Source organism: Penaeus japonicus, unplaced genomic scaffold (assembly GCF_977035675.1).
Source record: "Penaeus japonicus unplaced genomic scaffold, GWHDUDI00000001_assembly GWHDUDI00000031, whole genome shotgun sequence".
Lineage (NCBI taxonomy): Eukaryota > Metazoa > Arthropoda > Malacostraca > Decapoda > Penaeidae > Penaeus > Penaeus japonicus.
The window spans coordinates 8,893,137-8,905,636 of NW_028234433.1; the positions used below are offsets into that span (position 1 = coordinate 8,893,137).

At 40.0% G+C, this 12,500-nt stretch overlaps 1 protein-coding gene across 1 annotated transcript in view; it reads left to right on the forward strand.

Moving 5' to 3' along the window:
* Positions 1 to 12,349, forward strand: part of Cul3 (cullin 3) — a 24,855-nt gene extending 12,506 nt beyond the window's left edge. The window contains exons 5-14 of the mRNA XM_086555641.1: positions 2,799 to 2,978; positions 3,102 to 3,296; positions 3,454 to 3,630; positions 4,264 to 4,542; positions 5,174 to 5,352; positions 5,616 to 6,009; positions 6,804 to 6,973; positions 10,280 to 10,418; positions 10,762 to 10,889; positions 11,740 to 12,349. Coding sequence (XP_086411767.1) covers positions 2,799 to 2,978; positions 3,102 to 3,296; positions 3,454 to 3,630; positions 4,264 to 4,542; positions 5,174 to 5,352; positions 5,616 to 6,009; positions 6,804 to 6,973; positions 10,280 to 10,418; positions 10,762 to 10,889; positions 11,740 to 11,764 — 1,866 coding nt within the window. The 3' untranslated portion in view covers positions 11,765 to 12,349. The remainder of the gene's footprint in view (positions 1 to 2,798; positions 2,979 to 3,101; positions 3,297 to 3,453; positions 3,631 to 4,263; positions 4,543 to 5,173; positions 5,353 to 5,615; positions 6,010 to 6,803; positions 6,974 to 10,279; positions 10,419 to 10,761; positions 10,890 to 11,739) is intronic.
* The last annotated feature ends 151 nt before the right edge of the window (positions 12,350 to 12,500 follow it).

Sequence of the window (12,500 nt, forward strand, 5' to 3'; positions counted from 1 at the left end):
CTGCATACCTGGCAAAAAGCCAAGAAAAATTTCCAAGCATCTATCCAAACTGATTAACCCTCTCTGGACGGGTGGTACAGTACTGTACCGCTCATTCAAAAGCCCAGTGGCCGGGCGGCACAGTATTGTACCAGCCATTTAATTGATTTAGGCCTAAGCGTTCGAAAGCCCCGGCATTGTGACATTCAAGGCTAGAATGCCCCCGTCGTGAGTGGGTTAAACTTCTTTTGAATAAAGAGGGCTATCTGTTTAACTTTGTACATTCCTGACATCTGCATTGTAGTGCTCACCTTATTTAGAGGTTATGTCTTGTCAGTAAAAGAAAAACTATAAAATGAACTAAGTATTGTATTATTGAAATGCAAGACTGGTTTCTATATTAGTTTGTATACAGAACAAGTGATATACCCTGGTCAGAACTTCCTGAGTGAAATATTCAAGAGGATTATGGGTCTGGATGACTTTTACTGTTTGAGGAGATGCTATGAGTATCCTAAACATTGTATTATATGCTGGTATTCCATGCATAGTCTGGATACTATAACATGCTGCTTTTTTTACTGTAACTTGCTGCTTTTTTAGAGACTGTATAGGGTTTATCTCTTATTCTGCAACACAGCAATGCTCTAATGGTATCTTGTTGGCATGTGTATCTGTTATTTAGTCCATATATTCTTTGGAATCTGCAAGAGAGCTGACAAGATATTTTTTTCCATTTGATTAAGAAATAATAGAATTGCACAGTTGGATCCTTATGGAGGAATGTCGATTTGGCAAACTGATCATCCTTGCCACATGATGACACCCCAAAATGAGCGGGTATCTAATAGAGTGCTCTTGCTCTGAAAGTCTAGAAATTAAGCATAGAATATTAATAGATATCAGGTAATCAATAAAATCCACACTGGTGGCATTGCTTTTTCACTACTTTTTGTATGGCATGGTATATAGCTAGTGACTTCCCATCAGCTATACTTAATCAATGTGTGATTAACACTTCATCTTTTCAAGAAGTGTCATGAATTATGGTATCAATCTCTGCTGCTCCATGATCATTAGTAGAGACTCCACAGTAGATCCAGTGGGGTCAATAATACTCTGGAGGTACTTAACCCACAAACGCCGGGGCGATTCGGGCTTTGCATGGTCGTAATGCCGGGGTTTTTGAACGCATAAGCCCAGCGCCTTGAGACTCTCGGGCGCACAAGCCGCGAGCCTGGGCTGCCCGCTCGCTCACCCCGAGCGCCGGCCTTGCCCAGATATCTCGTCACCGGCGTCTGACGCAAAAAAACACAAAATGTGTTAGCACGTCATCCAGCGTGAATGTGTTAGAATATACATGCTGTTCTCAGAACCTAGTGTTAGATGGCAAGAATTAGTCTTTACACAGTAAGATAGTTTCACTATGATTTGTCCTGTCAGGAGATACCTATTCACTACATACATTAATTTACAAAATTTGCCTTACTTCTCTGCTTTTCTGTTTCTTTGTGTCCCGTTGCCCCATTTTGATTTTTTTTTAGCAAAATTTGGAGAGAAATGTGAAGATTTTTCTTGGGTATTGCCTTCCTATATTATGTTCGATTGACTGCATTATCATTCCAATGAAGTTCATATATTTAGCTTGTAAAAATAAACTTGTTATTGTCTGATATTTTGTTTGTGATAAAGAAAGATTGTGATTTGGTTTCTTCTTAATGATCTCATGAAACTAAAGTTTTAACCCCTTCACTACGAGGACGCGTATAATGCGTCCTCGCTGCGCTCGTGACAAAGCCGAGGATGCGCATACTGCGTCCTGGCTGATTTCTGTTGGAATTAAGTTTTCTGTCTTCCGGATACTGTGCAAGATCTTTCAGAATAGAGGTCGTATATGATACGATGGATTACTTGACTTTCATTATTATTACATAAGAGTGGGATTGGCTTATACCAGGGGAGGTACCGATGTGCCCTGCTAGCAATCATTTTATCATTTATTTATGGAACATTATGTAAAAATATAAAACTTATTATGATTAGTTTACCATACTACTTCAACTGTTTTCTTTTGTCATCTGAGTGAGGCCTCCCACCAAGGTCACTCTTTCCATCTTCCTCCCAACCTATGTAAATAACCTGTCACATGCATATGGGGGAAGAGGTTAACTATGCATATTTTGATATATAACACATGATGATTATGTTGAGGTTTTGGCTTAAAACTTGTAGAGGTTTTGGCTTAAAACTTGTCATATTCAATAGCGACGTTTAAAATTTGGTGCGTGCCAGCAGCCCGGATGTGGCGTTGGGAACGTCTTCTACTGCCCGTAGTGAAGGGGTTAAAATCCTTTAGGTTTTTATTACTTCAGAAGAATATTGATATATTTTATTGATTGAAAATAGCTAAGGATATGAAAGGTGGAATGATCTACGTGGGGAATAGACAGTTAACCCATTCGCGCCGGGGCAGTTCCGGCTTTGCGCGGTCGCAATACCGGGGTTCTCGAACGCATAAGCCTAACGCCTCGAGATTCTCGGGCGCACAAGCCGCAAGCCTCGGTTGCCCGCTCGCTCTACCCGAGCGCGCGGCTTCCCCTCATAGCGCGTCCAGGGCGTCTGACGCGAAAACCACAATACGTGCTATCACGTCAACCGGCGTGAATGGGTTAAAAAAAAAGACTTACACTAGCAATAATTTATATTGAGTTTGACTTTTCAATGTCACTTCTTTTTAATTTGTGTCTCATATTCTGTATGAAGTTGTGAGCATTGTCCAGAAGGCTCAGAATGTAACCATTGTTGTTTTCTCTGCACAGATGGAGAGCCAGAAATTTTTAGCAGAGAATAGTGCATCAGTTTATATTAAGAGAGTAGAAGCAAGGATTATGGAAGAGGCTGAACGGGCCAAGCATTATCTAGATGAATCAACAGAACGACGTATAGTAGAAGTTGTAGAAGAAGAACTAATTAAGAAGCATATGAAAACCATTGTTGAGGTAAGGACTGTTCTTCTTAGTGAGACTGTAGTTGAAATGCTTTGATTTGTTATTTCTTTTGAATTGAGTCAGGTATTTGACCTATCATTTGATATTTATTTTTGCTATATTTTTCTCTTGCAGATGGAGAACTCTGGTGTAGTACACATGCTCAAGAATAACAAAACAGAAGATCTAGCTTGCATGTACAAGCTAATGTCTAGGGTGTCTGATGGATTACGTGCGGTAGCTGAGTGCGTATCACAACACTTAAGAGAACAGGGCAAAGCTTTAGTTGCTGAAGAAGAGGGAGGAAAGAATGCTATTACATTTGTACAGGTGAGTATGATAACTTTTTTTTCCTTGTGTGAAAACATTTTTGTATATAGCCTTTCAATTGATCATACAATTGAGTATTTGAGTAATTTATAATTAGCAATATAAAAATTAGTTATAATTATCAGGGACTTCAACTTTTCCTTCTTGTCACTTACAGAATTTGCTGGACCTGAAGGACCGATTCGATCACTTCCTCCACAATTCCTTCAACAATGATAAGATCTTCAAGCAGATGATCGCAGCAGACTTTGAATATTTCCTCAACCTAAACAGTAAATCACCGGAGTATCTGTCATTATTTATCGATGACAAGCTCAAGAAGGGTGTTAAAGGAGTAAGTTGAAATCAGATTTGTCTGCATTGGAAATGATAAGCTTGTTGGAGAAACTTATTGGGAGATATATGTATAGACAGATAAGAGAAAAAATATATAGATTTATTCTTACCTAAATATATATGTAAATATAGAGAAATAATTAGTAAGATGATTCGTTAAATAGATTGATTGTTAAAAAGATCAAAGATCGAATATAAATTAGAAGATGAATATAATGAAGAATAGTAATAAAGTATGTTTGTAGATAGATAAAAAAAGCAATTTATTGAAATATCACTGGTATTGGAGATAGATTTATGATTTTGAAATTTTAGAAAAGTATGAATCAAGTCCATATGAAAAAGTAAGATCATAAGATTTTGATAGAATTATATACTTTTTGTGATTACATTCCACAACACACCTTTTTAAGGAAAATGCTTTCCATAACATCTTGGTACTGGGTGACTGCTAGGTATGACATGGCTGTTTTTACATTCTCATCCCCTTACATTTGGATGGAAATGTTGAGATCACCAGATCACCATGACATAAGGGAGATAAGATGTTTTCTTTAATTGGGAAAGATGGTATGCTACTTGCAGATAGCCTCACTAACAAAGGCACTATCACTCCTAACCTCTTCTGCAGATGACCGAGGCGGAGATCGAAGCCGTCTTGGATAAAACCATGGTGCTGTTCCGTTTCCTGCAAGAGAAGGATGTATTTGAGCGGTACTACAAGCAACATCTGGCAAAGCGGCTCCTCTTACAAAAGTCGGTGTCGGAGGACTCGGAGAAGACCATGATCTCCAAGCTGAAGACGGAGTGCGGATGTCAGTTCACGTCCAAGCTGGAGGGCATGTTCAAAGATGTCACCATCTCCAACACCATAAACGAGGAATTTAAGCAGAGAGTTAATAGTGCTGGGGTAAGTGGGAAGAGGCCTTTTTGGTCTGTATGTCTCTTTTTTTATGGTAAAGGTGTTGAATGAATGAGAGGACAGGAAAACAGATGATTATACAGTATGATTGTGTTTTCATGCTTTGCCCTTTGTTGTTTTGGTTACAACTTGTTTAGTATGAATTCTCCTCTGCATAGTGAAGGTGGTTTGGAGCAGAGATTTCATTCTTAAAGATAATTTTAGATCATCATACTGATGTCTTAGAAGGTTGTGAATATTATGATAGTTATTCTTTAACCCATTCACGCCGGGGCCATTCCGGCTTTGCACGGTCGCTATACCGAGGTTTTCGAACACATCATCCGAACGCTTCAAGATTCTCGGGCGCACGGGCGCGAGCCTGGGCTGCCCGCTCGCTCATCCCGAGCGCTGGCCTTGGCCAGATATCTCGTCGAGGGCGTCTGACGCGAAAACCACGAAACGTGTCAGCACGTCATCCGGCGTGAATGGGTTAAAATGAGAAAGAGAAAAAAGTCAATTTGCAGTTATTTTCTGTACCCATTTTGAAATCCTTTATGGATTAGAATCACTTTCTTATTTATTTGAAGGATTGCCATTACTTGAAATGAGATAATAATTGCACAATATTCTCTTCCAGACAAATTTGTGTGGAGTTGACATATACGTGCGAGTGTTGACAACTGGTTACTGGCCAACTCAGTCGGCGAATTTGAAAGCCAACGTACCTATGGCCCCCAGAAGTGCCTTTGAGGCCTTCAGAAGATTCTACCTCAACAAGCACAGTGGCAGACAACTCACTCTACAGCCACAACTAGGGTGCGTATTGTGGGAATGTTTTGGCAGAAGTGTACCACCTTATTGTGAGGGTGGGTGATTATTGCTATGGTTGTCTAATTATTGTTTTTTTATTATTTATATTTATTTATACTCTTATTATTAATATGTTAATTAAAGTTTTTAGATTTGCAATGAAATATTTATGTATGTGCATGTTATTCTTCCTGATTAAGGTCCCTGAGTAATTATTAAAGATATATTTTAAATATTTATTATTTTCTCTCTTCATTCTTTGGTCACAGGTCTGCAGATCTCAATGCAGTATTTTACGGCTCAAGAAAGGAAGACAGCTGTGCGGCGGCCAGCAATGTGGCTTCAGTGGCGGCTTCGGCCTCGGTAGCCCCTGCAACATCAGGTGAGGCGGCCGTGAGCAGCGTGGCGGGTATCTCGTCATCATCATCAGCCGTGGCAGGAGCCGCGGCGGGGGTGAGCAGCAACAACAATGGCCTGGCCCCCTCCCCCAGTGTGCCTGGGACACCCACCTCGGCCTCGGCCGTAGGGCCCTCCCCCTCCTCCGCCCCTTCTGTCATGGGCGCGGGGAAGCCCTCGGGGCCTAGGAAACACATCATCCAGGTGTCCACCTACCAGATGGTCATACTGATGCTGTTCAACACCAGGGACAAGCTCACTTATGAGGTGGGTTGCATTGGAGTTTGTGTGTGATTGCTTTAGATGGATGTCTGTGGCTGAGGCTATGGCTATGGCTATGGCTATGGCTATGGCTATGGCTATGGCTATGGCTATGGTAGTAGGTGTAGGTGTAATTACTGTGTGATGCACAATAACTATGTGAAAGACGCTAGAATTACTCTGAATACACTGGTTTGTAGATAGTTGCTAGTTAAGCTCTATGAGGTACAAATATTTTCATAGCAGAATTATATAAATCTTTATAGATAAAAGATAATTTGAATGTAATCCATGTTTGAGTGTAGGATTATATTAGTTTTCTCATTGTTGTGTGTGGATTCCTGGTTGTTTACTGACATACCTACTTTTAGTATTGTTATTTATTAGGATGATATTTAACCCGTTCCCGACGGGGCCAATCCGGCTTAAAAAGACCAAAATTCCGGGACTCTTGAATGCATAAGCCTAACGCGTCGGGATTCTCGGCCGCACTGGCTGCGCGCTGGCTCCTCCCATGCGCCGGGCTGGACAAAGTAATGCGTCCCCGGCGTGTAGCCCAAAAACCACTTGACGTGATATCTTGTCACCTATCGTTAACGGGTTAACATTGGTGATGATGATCTGCCCCTTGATATTTCAGTTTATTTGTAATTTGTTCCCCTTCCTTAGAAAAAAAAAAAAAAAAAAGAATACAAAAAGTAAAATAGATCTGTAGACAGATAGACATATATGTAGCCATAGGCCTTAAGCACTAGCAGAATATACATTTAAGATGTATCTTGCATGTTATCCACTAACAGGAAATTCAGAATGAGACGGACATCCCTGACCGCGATCTTGTTCGAGCTCTGCAGTCACTGGCACTTGGAAAGCCAGCCCAGCGTGTGCTTGTCAAGAGCCCCAAGACGAAGGAGATGGAGTCTTCGCATGAGTTCACAGTCAATGACTCCTTTACGTCAAAGTTGTACAGGTAACCATAGTTCTTGTGTATTTCCACGTATCTTATTTTGATTTTTTTTTTTTCCTATTATCTTACTGCACTCTTTTGTTCTTGTTTGTTTTCGTTTTTCTCTTCTAGTGCCGACCAGTTTATAATTTTAGGAAAATTGTAGTCATTATGCCTTTATGGACCACTTGAATTTGATTCCTTTCTATTAATTCTTATCAATTTTTTTCATCTATATTTTTATCTACTATATCGTACTTTATATAAAGCACGTTATTTGGGTTCAAAGAATATTATACAAGTTTACTTCTGGTCTGATCTAGGTATCAAGATTTTTGTAAATAGTTAATATATTGTTATCTGTTTGTTGTAACAATTTGTTTGGTTGTATTTTTATTGTGTGGGATTGTTGACATGTCTCACCATCTTTGTTATTGTCAGTGGTTAATGATGATATTTGATTTTTTTTTTTGTCCTTTGTCCTTTGTCCTTTGTCCTTTGTCCTTTGTCCTTTGTCCTTTGTCCTTTGTCCTTTGTCCTTTGTCCTTTGTCCTTTGTCCTTTGTCCTTTGTCCTTTGTCCTTTGTCCTTTGTCCTTTGTCCTTTGTCCTTTGTCCTTTGTCCTTTGTCCTTTGTCCTTTGTCCTTTGTCCTTTGTCCTTTGTCCTTTGTCCTTTGTCCTTTGTCCTTTGTCCTTTGTCCTTTGTCCTTTGTCCTTTGTCCTTTGTCCTTTGTCCTTTGTCCTTTGTCCTTTGTCCTTTGTCCTTTGTCCTTTGTCCTTTGTCCTTTGTCCTTTGTCCTTTGTCCTTTGTCCTTTGTCCTTTGTCCTTTGTCCTTTGTCCTTTGTCCTTTGTCCTTTGTCCTTTGTCCTTTGTCCTTTGTCCTTTGTCCTTTGTCCTTTGTCCTTTGTCCTTTGTCCTTTGTCCTTTGTCCTTTGTCCTTTGTCCTTTGTCCTTTGTCCTTTGTCCTTTGTCCTTTGTCCTTTGTCCTTTGTCCTTTGTCCTTTGTCCTTTGTCCTTTGTCCTTTGTCCTTTGTCCTTTGTCCTTTGTCCTTTGTCCTTTGTCCTTTGTCCTTTGTCCTTTGTCCTTTGTCCTTTGTCCTTTGTCCTTTGTCCTTTGTCCTTTGTCCTTTGTCCTTTGTCCTTTGTCCTTTGTCCTTTGTCCTTTGTCCTTTGTCCTTTGTCCTTTGTCCTTTGTCCTTTGTCCTTTGTCCTTTGTCCTTTGTCCTTTGTCCTTTGTCCTTTGTCCTTTGTCCTTTGTCCTTTGTCCTTTGTCCTTTGTCCTTTGTCCTTTGTCCTTTGTCCTTTGTCCTTTGTCCTTTGTCCTTTGTCCTTTGTCCTTTGTCCTTTGTCCTTTGTCCTTTGTCCTTTGTCCTTTGTCCTTTGTCCTTTGTCCTTTGTCCTTTGTCCTTTGTCCTTTGTCCTTTGTCCTTTGTCCTTTGTCCTTTGTCCTTTGTCCTTTGTCCTTTGTCCTTTGTCCTTTGTCCTTTGTCCTTTGTCCTTTGTCCTTTGTCCTTTGTCCTTTGTCCTTTGTCCTTTGTCCTTTGTCCTTTGTCCTTTGTCCTTTGTCCTTTGTCCTTTGTCCTTTGTCCTTTGTCCTTTGTCCTTTGTCCTTTGTCCTTTGTCCTTTGTCCTTTGTCCTTTGTCCTTTGTCCTTTGTCCTTTGTCCTTTGTCCTTTGTCCTTTGTCCTTTGTCCTTTGTCCTTTGTCCTTTGTCCTTTGTCCTTTTATTCCTCCCCCTCCTCCGCCCCTTCTGTCATGGGCGCGGGGAAGCCCTCGGGGCCTAGGAAACACATCATCCAGGTGTCCACCTACCAGATGGTCATACTGATGCTGTTCAACACCAGGGACAAGCTCACTTATGAGGTGGGTTGCATTGGAGTTTGTGTGTGATTGCTTTAGATGGATGTCTGTGGCTGAGGCTATGGCTATGGCTATGGCTATGGCTATGGCTATGGCTATGGTAGTAGGTGTAGGCGTAATTACTGTGTGATGCACAATAACTATGTGAAAGACGCTAGAATTACTCTGAATACACTGGTTTGTAGATAGTTGCTAGTTAAGCTCTATGAGGTACAAATATTTTCATAGCAGAATTATATAAATCTTTATAGATAAAAGATAATCTGAATGTAATCCATGTTTGAGTGTAGGATTATATTAGTTTTCTCATTTTTGTGTGTGGATTCCTGATTGTTTACTGACATACCTACTTTTAGTATTGTTATTTATTAGGATGATATTTAACCCGTTCCCGACGGGGCCAATCCGGCTTAAAAAGACCAAAATTCCGGGACTGTTGAATGCATAAGCCTAACGCGTCGGGATTCTCGGCCGGGCTGGACAAAGTAACGCGTCCCCGGCGTGTAGCCCAAAAACCACTAGACGTGATATCTTGTCACCTATCGTTAACGGGTTAACATTGGTGATGATGTTCTGCCCCTTGATATTTCAGTTTATTTGTAATTTGTTCCCCTTCCTTAGAAAAAAAAAAAAAAAAAAAGGAATACAAAAAATAAAATAGATCTGTAGACAGATAGACATATATGTAGCCATAGGCCTTAAGCACTAGCAGAATATACATTTAAGATGTATCTTGCATGTTATCCACTAACAGGAAATTCAGAATGAGACGGACATCCCTGACCGCGATCTTGTTCGAGCTCTGCAGTCACTGGCACTTGGAAAGCCAGCCCAGCGTGTGCTTGTCAAGAGCCCCAAGACGAAGGAGATGGAGTCTTCGCATGAGTTCACAGTCAATGACTCCTTTACGTCAAAGTTGTACAGGTAACCATAGTTCTTGTGTATTTCCACATATCTTATTTTGATTTTTTTTTTTTTCCTATTATCTTACTGCACTCTTTTGTTCTTGTTTGTTTTCGTTTTTCTCTTCTAGTGAGACAGTATTATAATTCTTAGGAAAATTGTATACATCTATATACTTTATGACCACTTGAATTTGATCTCCCCTTTCTATTAATCTTTTTCAATTTTTCTTCATTCTATATTTTTATCTATTATATCCTGTACCTTTATATAAAGCCACATTATTTGGGTCTCAAAGAATATTAGTACAAGTCTTACTTATGGTACTGATATAGGTATCAAGTTTTTTGTAAATAGTTAAGATATTGTTATCTGTCTGTGTAACAATTTGTTTGTTTTTATTTATTGCTGTGGGAATTGTCTGACATGCTCTCACATCCTTTGTTTATTGTCAGTGTTAACTGATGCATATTTGATTTTTTTTTTTGTCCTTTGTCCTTTGTCCTTTGTCCTTTTATTTGCTATACTTGCCTTATTGATTAAGTGTTCTTGCTTCCCTTCCCCCAGAGTGAAGATTCAGGCTGTAGCGGCTAAGGGTGAGAGTGAGCCAGAGAGAAAGGAGACGCGAAGCAAGGTGGACGAGGACCGCAAGCATGAGATTGAGGCGGCCATTGTGAGGATTATGAAGGCCAGGCGGAGGATGACGGTTCGTATTTTTGCTTGGGGTGGTCTTGAGAGGGAGATGGACAGAGAGATATAATGGATGACAAAACATTAAGTGACAGACAAGCAATCAGACTTTTTTTAGAGAGAGAAAGAACTATGCAAGCAAATAAAACCTGTTAGTCGTGAATCTGTTCCATGCCCAAGTGAAGAATATCCCCACACTTGATGCTCCTGAACCATTCATTTATAGGTTTACAATTGACACTGTACGTTGCTGTAGGTTGTTGGTTGATCAAGTACGTGAAAAGAAATTTACTCATACTCCAACTCTTCTGTTATAAAAAATACTTGAGAGGTAATTGAGTGCAACTTTTTCCTTACAGCATAACAACTTGGTGGCAGAGGTAACAGATCAACTCAAGTCCCGCTTCTTACCGTCCCCAATACTTATCAAGAAGAGAATCGAGAGCCTCATCGAGCGAGAATATTTGGCCCGCACTCCAGAAGACAGGCAAGTTTTTGGCATTATTGTTGTGGGATCTGGTTGTGTCTTGTGTTGTTTCTGTAATGTCTGAGATTATCTTCAACTCATTGATTGCAGTTAGCATTTTTTTTGCCATGGTATACTTTTGGCCTGATAATAGATGGCTATTTTTCATGCCTTTTACAGTAATTTGGTTTTATGACTCTGACAGTGCTTATTGAAGAGCAACAGCTTTCAAAAGTAGGGCCAAACTGACCTATTTTGACACTTATTGAAAAAGACTTCAAATGTGTAGGAAAAAGAATGTTGCCACTATGTTGATATCAGGTTTAATTTTCAGGAAGGCCTTTTTGTTCTCTTTATTTGATTTTTGTTTGTTCGTAATTAGATTTTTTTTTTTCTTAAGAAATTTGTAAAATGATTTAGTATTGGCTTGAAATGTAGAGCTGACCATTTTGATTTTACTTATTGATGTATATATTAATGATTTATTTTTAAACAATCATTATATTCTTGTATCCTAATAGAAAACCTGGACAAAGAGAATATTTATTTGTGTATATTTTTAATGAAGTAGTAGTTTCATTTCAATACTCTTAATAAAGATTATTTAAGCAACATATTGTATCTCTCATTATATTGATATTACTTATTTTTTAGAACATCACTACCATTACCTTTACTCAAAAAAAGACAATAGATTGCTGTTCCCTTATGCAGGACTTGTACTTAACATTCAGGGTTACATTGTCATCAGAGTTATCTCAAAATATAACAAACTCAACTTGTATTGTGCAGTCATTCATTCTCATTCAACCTGCGGTGAAACTTTGTTCCACTCAGTTCAGTCCATTTATTCCTTTATTTGAATTTGCAGGAAAATCTACTCTTACGTGGCATGAGGAGTAGGCTGTTCGTACTGGAGCATAGCCAAGGCTGTGAAACCTTCCCTTGCGAGAGGCACGGCCATCAGTCAAGGAGGTTGGGGGGAAAGCAAGACTCTGGAGAGTGTCGGGAATAGCCAGCCAGTCCACCTCCTCTCCTCCGCTCTGCTTTGTCTATCTTTTGGTTTCCTTTGTCTTCTTCTCTGTTTCTATGTTTCTGTCTGTGTCTGTGTAGCTCTCTCTCTCCGTCTCCTTCTGTCTTCTCTCTCTCTTCTGTCTCTTTCTGTCTGTTACTCTATCACTCGAAATCTGTCTTTCTCATTATCACACCTCCTTTTCTCACACACACACACACACACACACGTTTTCACTCTCACTCCCCCCACCCTCCCCTACACATGTGCTCTCCTCTGCAGGCGTTCACTTCACTCCATCCCGAGAATCTGCGGGACTCACACACACACGCTCATGGACCCAGCAAGTTTCTGTGAGTGTCTTGGACAGCGCCAGCCGGACCCCTGCGTATCTGCGAGAATCAGCTGGATGTGTGGTGGAAATGAAGGAGATATAGATAAGAATACTTCGAAAAGAAAAAATATAAAAGATCACATTGAATAACTAGATGAATAAACAAATAGACAAAGGAAAGGCAACAGGAGAAGAGGACCCCTTGATTGCCTGGTTGATCGTTTGGCGAGACGCTGTCGACTGCTTCCTTGAGCTGCCTTTTGGAGAATGAAGGAAGGAAAAGAGA